General features: G+C 47.8%; 1 protein-coding gene across 2 annotated transcripts in view; it reads right to left on the minus strand.

The window, feature by feature from the left end:
• Positions 1-18,304, minus strand: part of SCD5 (stearoyl-CoA desaturase 5) — a 169,774-nt gene extending 151,470 nt beyond the window's left edge. For both annotated transcript variants that reach the window (XM_012447059.3, XM_021669628.2), the window contains exon 1: positions 18,073-18,304. In XM_012447059.3, coding sequence (XP_012302482.1) covers positions 18,073-18,304 — 232 coding nt within the window. The remainder of the gene's footprint in view (positions 1-18,072) is intronic.
• Positions 18,305-18,654: the final 350 nt, after the last annotated feature.

Below are 18,654 nucleotides of genomic sequence, written 5' to 3' on the forward strand. Positions count from 1 at the left end.
CGGCGTGAGCACCATGCCCAGCCTGTGCCCATTTCTTGTTGCCGTGTTGCCTCCCTATTTTTCCATTCCTGACCTCTCATGCTCTGCTCACACGCTGCACACACACAGTCATCAGGGATATGCTGAAAGGAGGATGGAATTCTGGATTCTGGGCAGGCAGACAATCTCTCCTTACCTCCATTCCAAATAAAACCCTCATACAACAGCATCCAGAACCCACTCTGCCTCCAGCCACATTTTGCTAGCATGTCGCCCCAGGGACCTGGCCCAAGGAGGGTGCTCAAACACTGACACCTATTGCTACTGTAATGAATTGTCACAAAGTTAGTAACTTACAGCAATGAACATTCATTATTTACAGTTCTACAGATGAGAAGCCTGAGCCAGGTCTGGCTGGGCTGCAATTGTTTGTAAGCATTTGTCCTTTGGAAGGTCCCTACAAGGGCTGCATGCTCTGGGGGCTATTCCTGGCCAGTGGGCCTCAACCTATGAGCTGGCCGAACCATCCCCTAGGGAGAAGAGGACAAAGTCAGCAACCTTGCCCCTCTGATGACCCTCTGATGTTTCCTTCACGAGGGCAAGTTCTCCTCAAAGAAAGGTTTTACATAACAGCATGTCTGTCCAGGTAATACCTATGATAACTACAGGAACCAGAGCAGGTTAGTTTTCCTCAGTGTCTGGGTATAGGAGGCAGAATTAACAGCTCCCAGAGAGGTCCACATACTGGTTTCTGTGAATATGTTACATTACAGAGCAGAAGGGAATTAAGCTCACAGGTGGAATTAAGTTTTCCAGTTAGCTAATCTTAAAATAACGAAAGTATCCTCAACTATGTGGGTGGGCTTAATGTAATAATGAGGGTCCTTAAAAGTGGAAGAGAAGCAGAGGAGGAGGCCAGCATGATGTCATGTGAGAAGGACTCAATGTGCTACTGCTGGCTTTGAAGATGGAGGAAGGGCCCATCAGCCAAGGACAGCAGGCGGCCTCTACTAGGTGAAAAAGGCAAGGAAACAGATTCCCCACGACGGCCTCCTGAATGCTGACACTGATTTTAGTCCAGTGAGACCTAGGTCAGGTTTCTAATCTGTGGGAAATAATAAATTCGTGTTGCTGAGAGTTGTCGGGGCTCCGCCATCAAGAACGCGTCAGTGGGTAACACTGTCCCAGAGCTGCCCATGCATGGAGTGCCCAAGTCACTCCTCTGCAGGAATTCAGAGCCTTCAGGGCTGTGTTGCCCAAGGATGCCTGGAAGGGCTCAGGAACCAGAACACCAGAACCTCCGTGTAAACCCTGACGGCCCCTTCCAGCTCTGTGACCTTGAGCAAATCACTTCTCCCTGTCTTTGTTTCCTCAAACACAAGATGCAGATGACACCAGGACAAGGCCGTAGTTCCTTATCCAAAACCTTGGGGTCAGATGTGCTTCCAGGTTTAGTTTTTCAGACTGTAGACAGCGCATTTGCACTACAGTGATGCCCACGGTGAGTCTACCCTCAAACACAGTAATATGACTCTTCAGACTAAATAGGTCAGTTTTTGCCACCAAATGGATTCACTGGGTCAAGTTTTCTCCCTAAATTTTATAAATTATTGTTGTTGTTCCTAACCACAGCTAGGATACTGTGGCCCTATCACTACTTCATAGAGTTATTATATGGATTAAAAGAGTTACAATATAGGAAGCACTTGGGCCCATGCCGGATACACAGAAAGCACATAAATGTTTAGGAACATCTGTAGCCAGTTTTCCTGCATCGTTCTACATTCCATGCCTAGTATGTGCTGTTACAGCTGCTGGGAATGCATTTTCCCTGGTGTTTCTGCCTGGAGAGCTCCCATTCACCTATTCAAAGGTGACTCAGCATCACCCCCACCATGCAGATGTCCTTGACCGCTCCTCTAGTCACGCCTGCACCCCAGGCCTCCTTCTGTTCTGGCATTCATCACACTGAATTATAACTGGCCTAGGTCTATCTCCCCTTCTAGATCTCGTGGGTAGGAATAAGAGCTTGCTTACCTGTGTATTCTTTTTTTTTTTTTTTTTTTTTGAGACAGTCTCTCTCTGTCGCCCAGGCTGGAGTAAAGTGGTACTACCTCGGCTCACTGCAACCTCTGCCTCTCAGATTCAAGTGATTCTCCTGCCTCAGCCTCCTGAGTAGCTGGGATTACAGGCACCTGCCACCAAGCCTAGCTAATTTTTTCTATTTTTAATAGAGATGGGGTTTCACTGAGTTAGCCAGGATGGTCTCAATCTCCTGACCTCGTGATCCACCCACCTCAGCCTCCCAAAGTGCTGGGATTACAGGCATGAGCCACGGCGCCTGGTCGCTTACCTGTGTATTCTAAGCACTTAGCACACACTAGGCCCACGTCCACAAATTTGTGGAAAATGGAATTTAATCAGACACCTAAATCTCTCAGCCTGCCAGTCTCCAAGCAGGTGCAGAAAAGCACATCCCCAAAAGGGCTCCCTCACTGCTCGAGTCTAAACAGAGATTAAAAACATCAATTTGCATATTCAGCATCATCACAACAGTGCCTAGAGAACTTCTTTTGCACCTTAAAATACTTCATCTGTCTCATAAATCCAATTAATATCCACCAGAAATGGCCCTGGCCAATGGGAGACTTGGGAGATTAATTAGCACTTCAGCTATTCAGCAAAAATTTATCTGAGTCCAAAATCTCCCTTCAACCTTTAGACTGAAGAAACACCTGACCACCCCAGGAGGCCCCAGGGGGCCAGCTGCTTCCACAGCATCAGGGGAGGTCTGGGCACAGGGCCAAGGAGTGGCTTTGCTTTCAGTGTTTTGCATTCCCTCCTCCCTATGAAGACACCAGCAGTTAGAGGTGGGTCCTGGCTGGGTCTAGAAGGCTCCCTCCAGCCTCCTCACACACATATAATTGAGAGGGAGAGAAACACACCAGGGCCCCCCAGAGGAAGGCTGGAGAAGCCTCCAAATTTAAACAAGCACCAGCTAGGGCTTGAGAATCACTCACACTGAAAGAAAAAAGGACTTGGAAAGTGCATCGCCTTTCCAAGAGAAGGGAGGGGAGAGATTCAACAGCAGAAGGAATGGAAATATCCACCTGGGTTATGCAGTGGTTTGCATGTGTCTCCCTAAGTTCCTGTGCTGGAAACTTGATTCCCAGTGCCACAGCGTCGGGAGGTAGGCCTAACGGGAGGTGTCTGGGTTACTGGGCCACTGCCCTTATCAAAGAATTAATGCCGTTACGGAGGAGTGGACTCATTATGAAAGGATGAGTTGGGCTCCCTCTTGCTCTCTCTCTCACTCTCTCATTGCCCTTCCTCTATAGAATGATGCACTAAGAAGACCCTCACCAAACACCAGCCCCTCAATCTTGGACTTCCCAGCTTCTGGAATTACGGAAAATAAATTTCTGTTCATTTTAAGTTACCCAGTGGTATTCTGTTATAGCAACACAAAACAGACTAAGACTACTGTCCTAGGTGAGGGTGGTCATCAGCCCTCATCACCCTTTGGGTGAGCAAAATCACCTGTCACATGGCCACTGTTGACAGGACGCAGGTGAGGATTAAGTCCTCCCCACCCCTCAGTTGCAGTTAACATATAGAGCCTGGCTGTCTTTCCACCCATTTGTCAGTGGCTCAGAAACATTTACAAAGGGCCCTTGTATCTTGGGTGGCAGAGAAGACTAGATCTAGGATGCCCCTAAAGACAATGTAGTACCATGAAGGACTGCACTGTGTCTCTGGCCTGCCTGAAAAGGGGGCATGATTGATGGAGAAGGAAGTGTCTGCTCCTCTCCGAATGAGGTGATTAAAAAGTCTCCAGAGATAAAACGGGACCTTAGAGAAGAGCTCTTTGAACCTCTATACTTAGAATTAACAAATTTGTTAGAGTACAGACATATGGCGGAAATCCAGAAATGCAGCGGAAATCCAGAAATACAGTGAAATGACAGCACCAGTGTGCTTGTCCGGCTCTGGGGGTAATAACTACTCCGGTAGCACGGCTGGTCCTTCCTGGGAAGCAGCTGCTGCAGCTAATTTAGTCCCCACGCCAATCCTAGAAAAGAAGGGTTTCTGTTGCTCTCCCAGGGTGCAGGTTAAGGTTTCTGCCCAAAGCGACTTTCTCCAGGGTCCTTTTTCACCTCTTACTTCCTAACAGCTTTTCCCCAGGCATCTAAGGGACGATCCAAGTACCTATTCCCTTCTCCACCCCCATCCTCCCCCCAGAAAACAAGTGACTCCACCCCTATAAAGCATTCCAGGTCCTAATACTCTCCCCGTTCCTGTGAAACTCCCAAGTCCTCAAGATGTCAGCCCTGTGTTGGAAGAAAATATGTGCTGAGAGCCCTTCACACCAACATGTGGGTTTCTATGGAGGGGAACACACCCACAGCTATTCACATTCCTAAAATTGCGCCTCTTGTCAACCCTAAGGAATCTGGGCTGGAATTTCAGTCACTCTAATGAAATTAGAGACACAATACTGAGGTGGGAGAGGGTGAGGTTCAACTGATAGGGACACAGTGTCACTCCCAGGCCACCTGCTCCTGGGCCTGAGTGTCTCCAACCCCCTGGGTATAAGAACCACCAGCAACACTTGTCAAAACGCAGATTCCTGGGTTTGGCTCCCAGAGGAACTAGTTCTGCAGGTCTGGATGGAGCCCTGAAATCTTCATATTCAATATGCAACTCAGATGACTCGATGCAGACACCCACAGACCACACTGTGCACTTCAGTACGACTCACTGATCACTGATTCCTGCTTCTCAGTTTCCACCTCTCTTCAGCTTCTCACAGCTGTTTTTTCCAAGGACTAGAGAGAGTAGGAAAAAGGTTGCCCCCAAAGTTTTCCATGTGGACAATGTAGCCAAAATGACCTCTGCCAATACTTGATAACTTAGTAATTTACAGATACAATTGCCTGGAATTTGCTTCAGTCTAATCCAAAGGGGAAAAAGATAACTAAAGAGGACTCGGCAAGGATGCCTGACGGCATTAGACTTTCCACTGTGCAGTAGAGAATACCAAAACTAAATTTCCAGAATTTGGACTCAGCAAGGCCAGATTAAAAAAGGAAAAAAATTAAAATTAAAAAACAAAAAAGATTATTAAAAAAAAGAAATTTCCAGATTTGTATAACTGTGCTGTGGTTATATTCTTGTTCTCAGAAAATATACACTAAAATATTTAGAGCTAAAAGGACAGGATGTCTCCAATTTATTCTCAAATGGTTCAGAAAAAATATATATATATATACACACACACACACATATATACATACACAGAGGAAATGATAAAGCAAATGGGGCAAGATGTCAACTGGTGAATCTGGTTAGAGTTTACGGGAGTTCCTGGTATCATTCTTAACAATTGTTCCATGAGCCAGAAATTATACATCAAAGTAAAATGGCTATGAAGAAAAAAAATCCCCAGGTACAAGTAAGCAGGAATAACAGACTTCATTCTCTTTTTGTATATGTTTAACACTTTCTAAAAATTACCTATACCATGCTTCAGGTGACGGTTTGAGTGACGCTAACCCCAGGCTAGCCCGAGAACCTAGACATGACTTATTTACAGCCTTATGGGAAAATGAATCGTGAGTGAGGGGTACACGTGAATCTGCGGAGCCGTCTTCCACATTGTGTCTTCCCAACCCCTAATATCAAAAAGAAATACCTTCACAATTTAATCTTTACACTGTTATTTTTCTCTGATGATAAAATTAATATCAATTCTTTTTTGGGGGAGGGAATCTTATGCAAAGGCAATTGTAAACCAGAAAATAAAATCACATTTTAGATACACATTGCTTCTATCGCAAAAGGAGTTTCTATTAAGACAAGTGAGTGAAAGCCCCAGAATTTAGACAGTACTCTAATGTCTTTCTTTACATGGTTTCAGGACATAAATTTAAGCCAAAATGACAGCCTGATTTTTTTTAAGTTCTCATTAAACTAGAATAGAACTGTAAAATGGATAGAAGCTAAAGATTATATGGATTATATAAGAAGAGGATGCAAATGCAGAGGTGATATTAAAAATATTTGACAACCCACAGGGCACCAACCAATCAAAACCAGTCAGAACAGATGTAGATTTAAGCCCCACAGCTGGGCCAGGCATTAACCCTTTAGCTCCTGGATTGTTGGGGATTCCCGGAGTACAAGGGAAGGCAGCAGCCATTCACTCTTTCAGTATTTTAACAACTAGTAGAGCCACAGTGGCGTACACTGATGGAAGCCCAGCTCTGTCCATAGGGAATATCAGCTCTAACAACTGTGGCTTTTTCCAACTCTCATGGGAGCTCTGCCAAGTTAAGTGCAGATCCCGTCTATAGTCACAGGGTAGTGGCTCCACTCCCCTCTTCATCCCCCCGCCCCCCTCCAGCTCCAGATGACGCTGTAGGATACCAAAATATGCCACTCCAAAATACACTACTCTGGCATAAGGATTATTTCGAGCTGAAAGCAATTGAGAAGAAGCAGATACAAGAAGAGCTCTCTGCCCTCCCCTTATTTGCCTAAAAGCAGGATATAAATTTACAAAGGCAAAACGTCCTCCTCCCGTCTTTACCAGGAAAAGCAAAGGATGATCACGAAAGACAAAGTTAGATCCCTAGCAGTCTGAAGACATCAAATGAATCTACATAACAAGCCTTACTAACTAGCCTTTATCAATTTGCCTTCTCAGACTCAAAGTCCTTTTCATTTGTCCTGTCACTTCTTTATAAATTTACTCTTCTTTATTGAAAATTGGTATGTAAGCCTAATTGCAAAGTCATCTATTTGGGAATTTATTCATTCCCTGGTTATCTCCCACTTATAGGCATTATTCACACTTCCTTATAAATATCTCCTTTTGCTAATAGAGACTCCAGGACAAAACAAATGTTTTTGGGGACACTCAAGTGAGTCATAGGCTGCGAACAGAGATGAGCTTTATTGTAACTATCTGCAAAAGCTTCTTACGAACCTATTAGAGGAGTGGGTTGATAAACTACTCCATGGGACAATTACATTTTAGAAATTCATTTCTAACTTCATGCATGAAACTTTGAAAGTAAGAATATTTTCCATTATCTACCCCTGCCTAAAGAACGGTAAGTTGGTTAGAATACTGGGGGAAATTACAGCTGTTCCTTTGAGTTATGAAAGGGAGAAGGGTAGAGACCTGGTCCTTCTTACACAATGGGTGGCCCAGGCTGTAAGTGATTAATGACTTGCTTGTTAAATGCTTTTTGATGATGAGGAAGAGGGAAAGTTGTCAAGTTAGAGATGGCCTTTTCAACTTAGGTCATAGGCTGCATTTGTAAGCCATTGTCTCTTCAGAGAGCCAAGCTAAAACCAGCACAGCCCAAATAGCAAGTGTGTGACAATGTTCATAGAATAGGCACTGATATAGGAACCTGATTTCTAAACTCTATTCGTGTCTTGTTTTATTTTCAAGTTCATTGATTTTTGATTTTTTTTCTCTATTTAAAAGGCAAGCTTCAAAAACTTCCACCCCAGAAGACCCAAAAGCCATTGGGAGCAACACGGATCAAGCATTTACCTTAACTAGGCATTCTGTGTGCCTTGTTTGACTGCAAGGTTTTACACAGTGGCTATGCCACAATCCCGCGCTGCACATTTTCCTGACATCTGCTCTTTAAAATAAGGTTTTCCATCCTCTCTAGCCAAAAGCTATTGTTTTGTTTCACACAGTTAGCTCCCTCCTCCTAAGTGAGATCTTTGTTCCCAGATTGTTTGTACAAATAAAAAGTACCTGCTGTGTGAGGTTAAGTGAGGATGCACTGGCCTTATAAATGCTCCCTTTTTAAGCAAAATCTGAGGCAAGATAATAGACATTTGGTTGTGACTTCATCAGTGAGATTGTGTCACTTGAAAGATGCAGAAAATGACCAAACAAGAAAACGATCAGTCTGGGGAAAGTGTATCACCACGGAGAACGTTGGTAAAGAACACATTCTAAGTCACTGGTCTCTCTTTTTTTTTTTTTTTTTTTTTTTTTAAATTCAGTTCCAGGAACCCTCCCACAAGGGTGTTTAAAACTTCCCTATGCCAAGAGTAACCTAGCGCTCTGCTGAGAAGAGCACACTGAAATGTAAAACACAGAAGCCAGACCTTTCCAGGGAAGGGAGATGACCCCAAGGAAGGGTGTGGAGAAGAGGTGCTGGCTGTCTCAGCAGCCATGCCCTCTGCCTCCTTCCAGCCAGAGCCTCTGTTTCATTTGGCTCTTTTGCCCTTGCCTCATGTGACTCTGAATGTTTCATGTGGTCTGAATGTTTGTCTTCCCTCCAAAATGCCTATGTTGAAACCCTTACCTTCAAGATGGTGGTATTAGGAGGTGGGGCTTTGGGGAGGTGAGTAGGTCATGAGGATGGAACCATAAGGAATGGGATTAGTGCCCTCTAAGGCACTAAGGAAAGGCTGGTGGGCTAGACTCAGTGACACATGCCTGTAAGCCCAACACTTTGGGAGGCTGAAGTGGAAGGATTTCTTGAAGCTAGGAGTTTGATACCAGCCTGGACAACATTTAAAAAAACCCATTGTCTACAAAAATAATAATTTAAAAAATCAACCAGGTACAGTGGCATGTACCTGTAGTCCTAGCTACTTGGGAGGCTGGGGTAGGAGGATCCCCTGAGTCCAGGAGGTCGTAGTTAGAGTGAGCTGTGAGTGCACCACTGTACTCCAGCCTAGGTGACAGAATAAGACCCTGTCAATCAATCAATCAATCCTTTTTAAAAGGCTGGAGAGAGAAGAGACCCTTCACTCTTTTTGCCATGTGAAGACACAGCAAGAAGGCCCCATATACGAATAAGGAAGTAAGTCCTTACCAGACACCAATCTACCGATGCATTGTTCATGGACTTCCTAGCCTCTGGAATATAAATTTTATTTATTTATTTATTTATTTATTTATTTATTTATTTATTTGCAGAGTCTTGCTCTATCGCCCAGGCTGGAGTGCAGTGGTGTGATACTGGTTCACTGCAACCTCCGCCTCCTGGGTTCAAGCGATTCTCCTGCCTCAGCCTCATGAGTAGCTGGGATTATAAGTGCCTGCCACCACACCTGGCTACTTTTAGTAGAGATGGGGTTTCGACATGTTGGGCAGGCTGGTGTCAAACTCCTGACCCCAGGTGATCGGCCTGCTTTGGGATTACAGGCGTGAGCCACGAGCCACTGTGCCTGGTAAATTTCTTCTATTTAAAAGCCACTCAGTTTGTGGTATTCTGTTATAGTATCCTGAACGATGAAGAAAGTGTCCAACTCTGATTAGGCTGAACCACCCATAGTAACCCATCCCTTGCCAATGATTGGTTTAACAAGGGGCTCACAACACAATTGTACAAGTCAGACTTTTTTTTAAATCTTGTTTTTGACAGTCTTGCTCCGTCACCCAGGCTGGACTGCAGTGGCATGATCTTGGCTTATTCCAACCTCTGCCTCCTGGGTTCAAGAGATTCTCATGCCTTCGCCTCCTGAGTAGCTGGGATTACAGGTATTCACAATCACTCCCAGCTAATTTTTGTATTTTTAGTAGAGATGGGGTTTCGTTATGTTGGTCAGTCTGGCCTGGAACTCTTGGCCTCAAGCGATCCACCCACCTCAGTCTCCCAAAGTGGTAGGATTACAGGCATGAGCCACCATGCCCAGGAGGCCACAAGTGAGATTTAAGAGGACACCAGCTGTGAGAATCAGTTGTGAGGTAACTAGAGAAGATTTTCTCTCTGATAAAATGAAACTTGAGGAAGGGGCAGCCTCTTTCTTTTTCCATAGGACATTGTTATAACTCCATGTGCTACCCGGAACTCTGGCAGCCACCTTGTAACCATGAGGAAAACTGAATGTGACAAGTCCACCATGGCAGAAAACAAACCTGCTATTTTATGCCATTGCTGGGTCATCCTAAAAGTGCCCTATCTCAGGATTTCTTTATCAGTGAAATTAGAAATTTTCCTTATCTTTTAAGCCATTTGAAGCTGAATTTTGTGGTACCTGCAGCCAAAAGCATCCCAACTAATGCAATCTGCTGCACAAGTTTGTAGAATGCAGCCCTCCCCTCGGGCCTCCTCACTGTTGCCAGTTCATCTGTTAAATAGACAAGCTGGATTCCCAACGGCCATGCACAGAGTCTCCTTGTTATTTTTCCCCAGCTCTATTCATGAAAATAAAATTAATTTTCTAGTCCATGAATTAAACATTCTGCTGCCGGCTGAAAGATTTTAGCAACAGCCTTTTGTTGACAAGAGAAGCAGGATCCCAACATGTTCTAAAATAAGCTACAAGGAGTCAGAAGGGTAGGAGGGGAAGCAAAGGGGAAGAGACCATCAAAAGGAAAAACTGCAAAATCCCACTCAAGGCCAGCTTCTCTAAATGGTCAGCCTGTGATTGAACTTGTGTGCAGATGAATCACCTGGAGATGTTGTTAAAATGCAGATAATGATTCTGTAGGGTCAGTGAGGTCTGAGATTTGTTTTTTCTAACAAGCTCCCAGGTGATGCTGATGCTGGTGGTCCGAGGACCACACTTTTGAGTAGCAAGGCCCTTAAGGCTCAGGCAGCTGCAGCTGTAAGACTGTCTGAATGTTTGTTCTAAAGCCCTGGAATGTCTCCAGAGAGAAGCCTGCAGCCTGCCAGGACCCAGAGCCCTCCAACCTTTCTTAGTAAGCAGCAGGCCCTGCAGCAGCCCCAACACCTGCAGAATGGGGACGGAGATGTGAAGGAGGGCAGACTCACCTTCCCTGGAATGTGGGCTCCTGGGAACCAGCTGCTAAAAGGTGGTTTCAGAGAAAGAATGAGGGGGAATGGGAACAACCCCCTCTCCACACATGTACCTTTTAGAAGCAGGGAAAGAGTACAGGACGGAGGAAGGACGGGGACGGAGGAGTGCTCTGGGTTTGGTCTGAGTTTGTGATAGCTTTAGGGTCTTTTTTGTTGTTGTACTTAATGTGTTTGTTAAGTAATTCTTCTCCCAGGACTAAGTCTGAGTCCGTGAAATCAAACGCCCAGCTGAGACTTTATTCCAAGCCTCCCCTCAGCTCCACGCAGCCTGAGGCAGGCGCCCAGCCCCACTTCAAGCCCACTTAAGAGTCGGGGACACTCACACTCAATGAGGTGTTTGTCCCAGCGTCTTTCCTGAGTAACTTCACACATCCCACCGACAAGTGCTGCTCTAGAAATTGGGCTTGAGACTGCTCCTCCACACTAGAAATCACTGGTATGTGTGACGGGCTGAGAGGAGGAGGTGAGAGGCGGCGGGAAGGCTGCAGGGAGCCCCGGGCAGCCTCTCTCTCCACGAGCTAGACGAGGTCCGTTGAACCTTCTCACCGCTGAGCAGAGACCTCCAGCGTGTCTTCCTCTCCACGTTATGTTCCTCTCCGTCTCCATTCTATTCACCAGCCATGCTGAACAACTGAGTTCTGGAGTTGCCCTGCCCATCTCCCTTTTCTCGGGACCTCTGCTCAGGCTGCGATGGCAGCAGCTCCCCCAGCCTCTCCATGAACAGCCCTGCGCCTCTTGCCAGGCTCCATTCGGCTCCCACCTCTAGGGAGCCTCCCACCTGCCCCCCAAGCTGGCACTGCTTCTTGGCCCCACGGCACTTGAGAATGGATGGTGCCTTGAGGGTTGTCACCTGTGCACCTGTTTCTCCAACTGGCCTGTAAGCAGGATCCCGACATGTTCTAAAATAAGCTACAAGGAGTAGTTTAGCCTGTAAGTGCCATGGAGTCAGGGATGGTGCCAGTGCTTGGCAGGTAATAAGTGATAAATATTGTTGAATAAGGAAATTGAATAACGGTTCTCAGCCCACTGTGCATCAGAAATACCTGAACAGCTTATAAGAGAAAAAAAAAATAAGTCAGGGCATCTCTTTTAGACATTCCAGTACAGCAAGCCTAGGTAAAGGCAGGCCAAGGCTTCTGACAATTTTAAAAGCTACCCAAGTGATTCCAATGTGCCACCATTTTTGACAATCATCAGAATTTAAAAAATGATTAGTGGATGAATGAATATGTGCCTGCATGCGCAACTGTGAGGATCTCCCTCGTGGCCATTCACACATGTAATGAACGAACAACGGGAAACAGCTGGTACCTGTTGTGTGGCCACCAATCCATTGCCAGGGGAAATAAAATCGGGGTGGGGGGTGGGGGAGAGGACTGTCTTTACCCAAGACCAGGGCTTCCTGCTTCCTGACACCCACAAGGCTTTCTTTGTCCAGGGGTCTGGCTAGACTAAGAGTCTCAGCCTCCAAAGGAAGAGCTGAACAGAGGGAATAAGCGAAGGGAAACACTAAGAAAATGTGTGGCTGGAACAGGAAGGCTAATGTTTACTCTCTGCTGGCTTCCAGGCAAGCTCCTTACTGCACTGTTTCATTTGATTCCAGGTACAGCCTATGCTGGTTGTACTGTTATTACACCCAAGACTGTGGCACTTCCAAAGAAGCATGAGACAGAGGAATGGGTAGACTGCATCCCAGAGACTACAGAACGTCGAAACAGATGTTCAATGAAGAAAAACAAAGCCACCTAAAAACACTTTCTTTTATAGATCCTTAAAACAACAACAACAAAAACATAGCTGTGTCACTCTTTTGCAAATCTATCACTGACCTTTTCCAAGTAACTATTATAATTTTATGCAACACACAAAACTAGGTAAGGTGAAAACTAAAATATTATGGCAAGGTCGTGATCAAATATTTGGATTTAAAAGCTGTGCCTTACATTTGAGTCACAAGTACTCCAAGTCTGAGACAGACCAGTAAGCCCATGCAGGTTTCCCAACCAGGCCCCTCTACCTGGGGAGGAAATAATAGTAGATAGCATTGAGCGTCTACTCTTCGGCAAACACTTTAGCACATGCCCCAGCCAGGCACAGTGGTTCATGCCTGTTAACCCAGCACTTTGGGAGGCCAAGACGGGAGGATCACTGGAGCCCAGGACTTCCAGACCAGCCCTGGCAACATAGCGAGACCTCCGTCTCTCCAAAAAAAAAAAAAGAAAAAAACCAGCTGGGTGCAGTGGCACACACCTGTAGTCCTGGCTACTTGGGAGGCTGAGGTGGAAGGATCACTTGAACCCAGGAGGCTGAGGCTGCAGTGAGCCATGATGGCATCGTTGCACTCCAACCTGAGTGACAGAGTGAGACCTTGTCTCAAAAGAAAATACATATGCCCGAATTCTCAGATAACTGTCAGCTCAGTATTACTGTATCCATTTTACAGATGAGGAAACTGAGATTCACAAATTGTAAAGAAATGCGCCTTCGGTTGAACTAATTAGCAATGCTGGGATTCCGGCACTGGTTTCTACTCTGCAGCTCTCTTTCTCATTTCATGGCCACAGTGCAGTCTGCAGTGACCTTGATCAGTTTATTTGTTTTAAAATTGAGTGAATAATGTTACCCTCAATCTATGGTTATACTTGTTGGGACTTAAAGCCAGTAAAAGCACACTCTATTCTCTCTGGTCTAGCTGCATCCAGGCTTGGGTAAGGCTCTTAATGCTTGCCCATTTATTAAAAATGCAAGAGTTGTAACGACAATGGGATTGGAATTACAGGCTTTGAAAGGAAGAATCATTCACTTTTCTTAGATTTTCAGTAGTTTAATTGAGCATTAAAGATTTTTTTTTAAATGATGAGTCAAAGGAAGAGGGAGGGAGAAAAACAAATCAAAACTGAGACTCTAAGAGATTCAGAGAAATTCTGTAGCAATTGTAACTGACTGTGCTCAAAAATCCCAAAGAAAACACTACAGACCAGGTGAGTTGTCAGCTGAACAAAAAGATCCCAGCTACATAAGTTTTGGAGGAAAATAGGAGGAAGATGGAATGAAAGAGAAGGGCATGAAGGAGGAAGTACAGAAGGGATTTGTGTTCATCTCTCTTTGGGAACTTTGAGAAAGAGCCCTTATTTCCAAAGCTAAATCTATCTTTTCTATGCAAGAGAGGCAGTGAAGCCAAGTTCTGTGCCAGCTTTGTGGAATTTATCGTGCCGCCGGAAGAGTTTTTTTTTCCTTCTGCTAAAGAAAAAGGGCCAGTATTAGGACCAACAGTAATAACAGTGAATAATTAACACCAACCAAGGGCCAGGCACTGTGCTCGGTGATTTACACATAGCATCTAATTTGACTCTCACAACTTCAGGAGCACACAGTATTAACATACCCATTTTAAAGGTGAGAAAACTGGTTCTGAGATGAAAATTTGTTCAAAACCATTCGGTTGGTGAGAAAGTAGAGCAGGGATTCACATTCAGATCTGCCTCTCTACTGAGCCTTGCTTACTCTAGAAAACCTTGGGGCAAGACAGAGCTTGAGTCATGCATTCTTGAGGCTCTTCAACAACCTGAGGGACTGATGGAAAAGAAGCACAATCCAGCGAAGACATCAGGACCAGATACAGGTTACCCAACGCCCGGAAGACAGCTCATCTTTGGGCAAATTTCAAAATGTGACTGGTGGACCAGTGACTTCCAAGCCCCAGCTTCTACTGACCACCCTTCGCCCCACACTGCCTTGTTAATCTCCAGCACTTAGCTTCCTTGCCATATGTTGAATCCCACTCAGGATGGTGCAGATGCTCCAAGCACCCAGCAGGGCACCAGAGAACCCTGAATCTGCCTTAACAATGGTCACGTTTGCCCCAAGGCAGGATAGAAGGATGGCTGACCTATCAAAGGAAACAGGAAAAATTACTGCTTTGCATGCCTGGTGCTGTTACTGAAGTCATCTCAAGAGGAAAAGAGTCATGATGTCACCATGGGACACATTTCGGGGACTCAGATGACATTTAGGGAAAAACCAGAAAAGGCCCTGATGTTTCTGAGAGCCAACGGTCAGATGTCTGGAGGCCATCAGGGGAAGCTCCGCTGGGAAGCAGCCCCAGGACTCCTAGCCCCACACCATGACTGCAGGGCCTCACTCCCTGCTCTACCCATCTTGGGATTCAGGGCATTGACTAACTGTCCCTTTGGCCAGAAACTCTCAAGCAAGCACTTTTGTGAGCTCAAGCCTTCAGATGCAGGTTTTTCCTCTAGCTGGAGTTTGCTTTCTGTCCTTGAAAGTCATGGACTCATTGCTGAGGACCTGGGGGCACCAAGGGCATTCTGTTCTGACAGCCGGCCCACTCCGAAATGGAAAAGGATGAGAAGGAAAAACAACATGCTCTGGCCCCAAGGAGAATTAACTTGATGAACTAACAACTTGATGGCTCTTTCATGGATGACATTTCACCACCCACACACTGCACATCCAACACTTCCCCTGCCGGGTGCACTGCTAGATGCCTCTCATTTCCAGCACAACCTCATCTGAAGCAATGGACAGGCCAAGCCTATTTCCTTTACAAGTCAGGCCCTTGAAGTGGATGAGCAGCCCACGGGGGCACAACTGTGGCCCTAATGCTACACAGGACCAGTAGGGAGGTGGAGGAAAAGGGCCTTCAGTGGAGGAAAATTTGTGAGTCACAGCACCAGGGCTTTCACTGAAAGTAATCCTGAGTCAGTGGTCTCCCTGGGCCCTCTGCTTTCCCTATATAGCCTAACCATCAGCAGAGCCAATCTTAACTGGTCTCTCATTGCCCCTCATTTCTTCCCTCAAAAGCTATTCATCAGGCTGGGTACTGAGGCTCATGCCTGTAATCCCAGTATTTTGGGAGGACTGCTTGAGCCTAGGAGCTCAAGACCAGCCTGGACAACATGGTGTGACCCCATCTCTACAAAAAAATGAAAAAGAAAATAGCCAGGTGTGGTGGTGCACACCTGTAGCCCCAGCTACTTCGGAGGCTGCGGTGGAAGCATTGCTTGAGCCCGGGAGACTGAGACTGCAGTGTGCTATGATCGTGCCACACTGCACTCCAGCAAGACCCTTTCTCACAAAAGGGAAGAAAAAAAAAAAAAAGCAGCAGCAGCAGCAGCAGCTATTCATCGGATAAGACCCATTGTCTGGAATGTTTCTAAGTCACAATTTTGGACCTTAAAACTACAATATCCACCACTGTCTGCTATTAGTAGTAGTAGTAGTATTTTTTATGGAGGCAATGAAGGTAGGCAGAATCTATCCAGGGAGGTATGGGATAGGGTTTGGGACACAAAGGGGAAACCAGATTCCTGCAGTGTGTTAACTTCTCTAAGGAAGCTAAAGGAGACTGGGGTCTGGGGAGGTGTCCTCTAAGTCAAGGTCTTTCAGAACAGAGATTCTATCTTCACCACAGAGAGCAGTCTGGAAAGGGCAGAGGTGACCTGGCAAACTTGGAGAGGAGGGCCTTGTCCTTGTGGCTCCTGGTCTAATGCCAGGGTCTTGGCGCTCAGAGGCTGCAAGGAGTGGAGCCTGTGAGCCACAGGCATGTAAGATAATATTTTAAGTGCTCACTTTTCCCTGAGCACTCTCTGAACACCACAGCTATTAAAGATAAGCCTCAATCCCCTAGAGGCCACCGGGCTTTGAGGACCAAGCCCAGCCCTGCCCCTGGAAGCTGGGGGAGAGAGAAGCTTGTTGGAGACTCCGGGCAATAAGGGCTTTGTTTGGCAGCGTGGGAGTGTGTTCATGAAGGAACAGCAGAACATCATACAGTCTAGTCAGTTGGAGATAAGGGAAGACAGAGGGAAATTAAACCAGCACATAAAGGTGATGGTGAAAAAGGCACAGAAACGAGGAGGTGTATTGAGAGAAGCAAAGATGAGGCAGGACATTTCCCAGAGCTGTGGGGAGACTTTAAGGGCTTTGGGGATCCCCAAAGACCCTACCTCTCTCAACATCCCTCAGTTCTGCTGTGCCCTCCCTGAACCACACCCCCTAAGAGGTACCCACTTCTGGATAGGTTTCCTTCCAAGAGCAGGGACTGCATGATTTCAAAGGAAGGCTTAGAACCAGCGGCCCCATTATCTACCTAGGCATTTGCAGCTGGCACTATGCCAAAAAAGCTTTTGTAGAAAGAGGTCTTATTTTCTTCCTTCCTCTTCCCCTCTGGAAATAAAAGTAAGTTGTGTTTCTCCTGCCCGCCCTTAGAGATCAGGGAAACGGGAGCTGGAAGTGCATCTTGGATTACCTAGTCAAATTCTCACTCAGCATATCAATGCTTGTGCCTTTTGTCCTGGCTACTGCCGCTTCAGTAAAAGAGGCCAAAACCAGTTATTGCGGCGAGGGCGACGGCGAAGTGGTTCAAAGATCAACGACTGGGGTCGTGTAGGGCGGGCACTGAGCCCTTGGGGGCCCAGGGGAAGGGGAATGGTGGTCGGCGCCTGGGTTCCCTTCCCTGCTGGCAGGAGTGGGGGTGCACGGAAGGAAGGTGGCAGGAGAGCCACAGGTGTGGAACAGACCTGCACTGGCCAGTTGGGAACAGGATTTGGAGAAGGCTCTGCACTGTCACAATCGGAGCTTCGTGCTAGGGTCAGACCGCTCTCGCCATAGGCTCGGTTTGCTCACCGAGAAACTTCCGAGGGCGGAGAACTGCAAATGGGCATAGAAGACTGCGGGGTGGGCAGGGACAGGGGCCTTGGAGAGGCAAGAGGGGAACCGGTATCTTCCATCTGGTGCTCGTAAACCAAGACTCTATCTATCCTGTGCCGGGTCTCTCCTCCCCCGTCCAACTCCCTTTCTAGTCCTCATCTCTGCCCCAAGGTCCACGGCCCGCGGAGGTGATTGGGGCGGGGGGGATAGGAGAGCCCCAGGGACCGCACAGGTGACACAACCACCCGCCTGTCCTCCCTCGCTGGGAGCCGATTCAGCCCGTGCTGAGCCTCTCCCTTCGCGCGCCTCTGCGCACAGCGGTGGCGCCGCAGGACTCCAGGTCCCCCGGCTCTCCATCGGGAAGCCCGCAAATGCGCTTTCTCAGGCAGATCGCAGCGGGGTAGGGGGTGCGGAAGTTGAAAATACCAGGACAGAAACACCTGCCAGTCCCAAGGGGCGAAGAACTGGATGCCGAGGGGGCTGGGGCGCGCGGCGGGAGACGTGGGGAGAGCGGGGGTCGCTCCGCACCGCCTGCAACCGAGCGGCCAGCGGCGACCTCGCGCGCCCGAGTGCGCCTGGCCATGGTGCCCGGGGCGCAGGGGGCGACGGCGGGACTTACCCCAGAGCAGAGTGAGCGGCTTGGCTTTGGGGATGAGCACCAGGGAGTACAAGGCCCCCAAGTGGAGCAGGCTCATCAGGACGACGTTCCTCCAGACGATGTTCTGCCGCTGCCCGCGCGCGCCGGGCCTCTCTGGGCAGCCGCCCCGCTCCGAGCTTTCGAGCCCCGCACGGATTTCCTCCTTGGCGTCGCAGAAGGGGACCTTCCCCGCGTCGGCGGCCGGGCCTGGCATGGCTAGGCGAGGTGGGCGCCCGAGGCAGCAGCAGGCAGGCAGGCGCTCGGCCGGCGCGGAGCTCGCGGGTGGGGGCGGGGGCTTCTGCCTTTTCCGGGGGAATTCTCCGCACGTCCCGTCCCCTCCTTCCAGCCCTTCTCCCGGGCTCCTGCGCTCTTCCCCAGGGGCTCAGCGTGGCCTAGGGATGCAGCTCTCGACGGCCGGCATCTGTTGCTGGCGTATCCCCCATACCGCGGCCCGGGGTGAACTCGGCGGCGAGGAAGAGGAGGCGCGCGCGGGGCGGGAGGGGCGCACGGCCGGGGAGGGGGCCGTGGAAACGGAGCGGGGCCGGCGAAGCGGGAGGGAGCGCT

Source organism: Aotus nancymaae, unplaced genomic scaffold, assembly GCF_030222135.1.
Source record: "Aotus nancymaae isolate 86718 unplaced genomic scaffold, 86718_ANA_hifiasm-v0.15.2.pri h1tg000006l, whole genome shotgun sequence".
NCBI classification, from domain to species: Eukaryota; Metazoa; Chordata; class Mammalia; order Primates; family Aotidae; genus Aotus; species Aotus nancymaae.